The sequence below is a fragment of the Pygoscelis adeliae genome, unplaced genomic scaffold (assembly GCF_000699105.1).
Source record: "Pygoscelis adeliae isolate BGI_AS28 unplaced genomic scaffold, ASM69910v1 Scaffold88, whole genome shotgun sequence".
Taxonomy (NCBI): domain Eukaryota; kingdom Metazoa; phylum Chordata; class Aves; order Sphenisciformes; family Spheniscidae; genus Pygoscelis; species Pygoscelis adeliae.
The window spans coordinates 2,264,327-2,264,635 of NW_008825616.1; the positions used below are offsets into that span (position 1 = coordinate 2,264,327).

Below are 309 nucleotides of genomic sequence, written 5' to 3' on the forward strand. Positions count from 1 at the left end.
TGGCAGGGGCGGGGGGAGACGCCGGGGCTGGGGGGCAGCGGAGCCGGGCTGGCAGCAGGTTGGGGGACGGCTGTGTCCGAAGCCAAGGGGTTGCTGACGCGGAAACATTTCTCCTTGTGTGCTTTGAGCATGTTGGAGAAGCGGAAGCGTTGGCCGCAGACGTCGCAGGGGTACGGCTTCTCGCCTGTGTGGGTCCGGCGATGCCGCTTCATGTTGGGGCGGCTGGTGAAGCTCTTCCCGCAGATCTCGCAGATGTAGGGCTTCTCGCCTAAGGATGGGGGAAGGCGGATGAGAAGCTGGGGGGTGGGC

The 309-nt window shown here is 66.0% G+C and overlaps 1 protein-coding gene across 1 annotated transcript in view; it reads right to left on the reverse strand.

Annotated features, from left to right (window-relative positions):
* The window catches only part of LOC103924735 (zinc finger protein 652-like), a 1,359-nt gene that overhangs the window by 514 nt on the left and 536 nt on the right, over positions 1-309 (reverse strand). Inside the window, exon 2 of the mRNA XM_009333311.1 lies at positions 11-268. Within this exon, the coding sequence (XP_009331586.1) occupies positions 11-268 (258 nt within the window). The remainder of the gene's footprint in view (positions 1-10; positions 269-309) is intronic.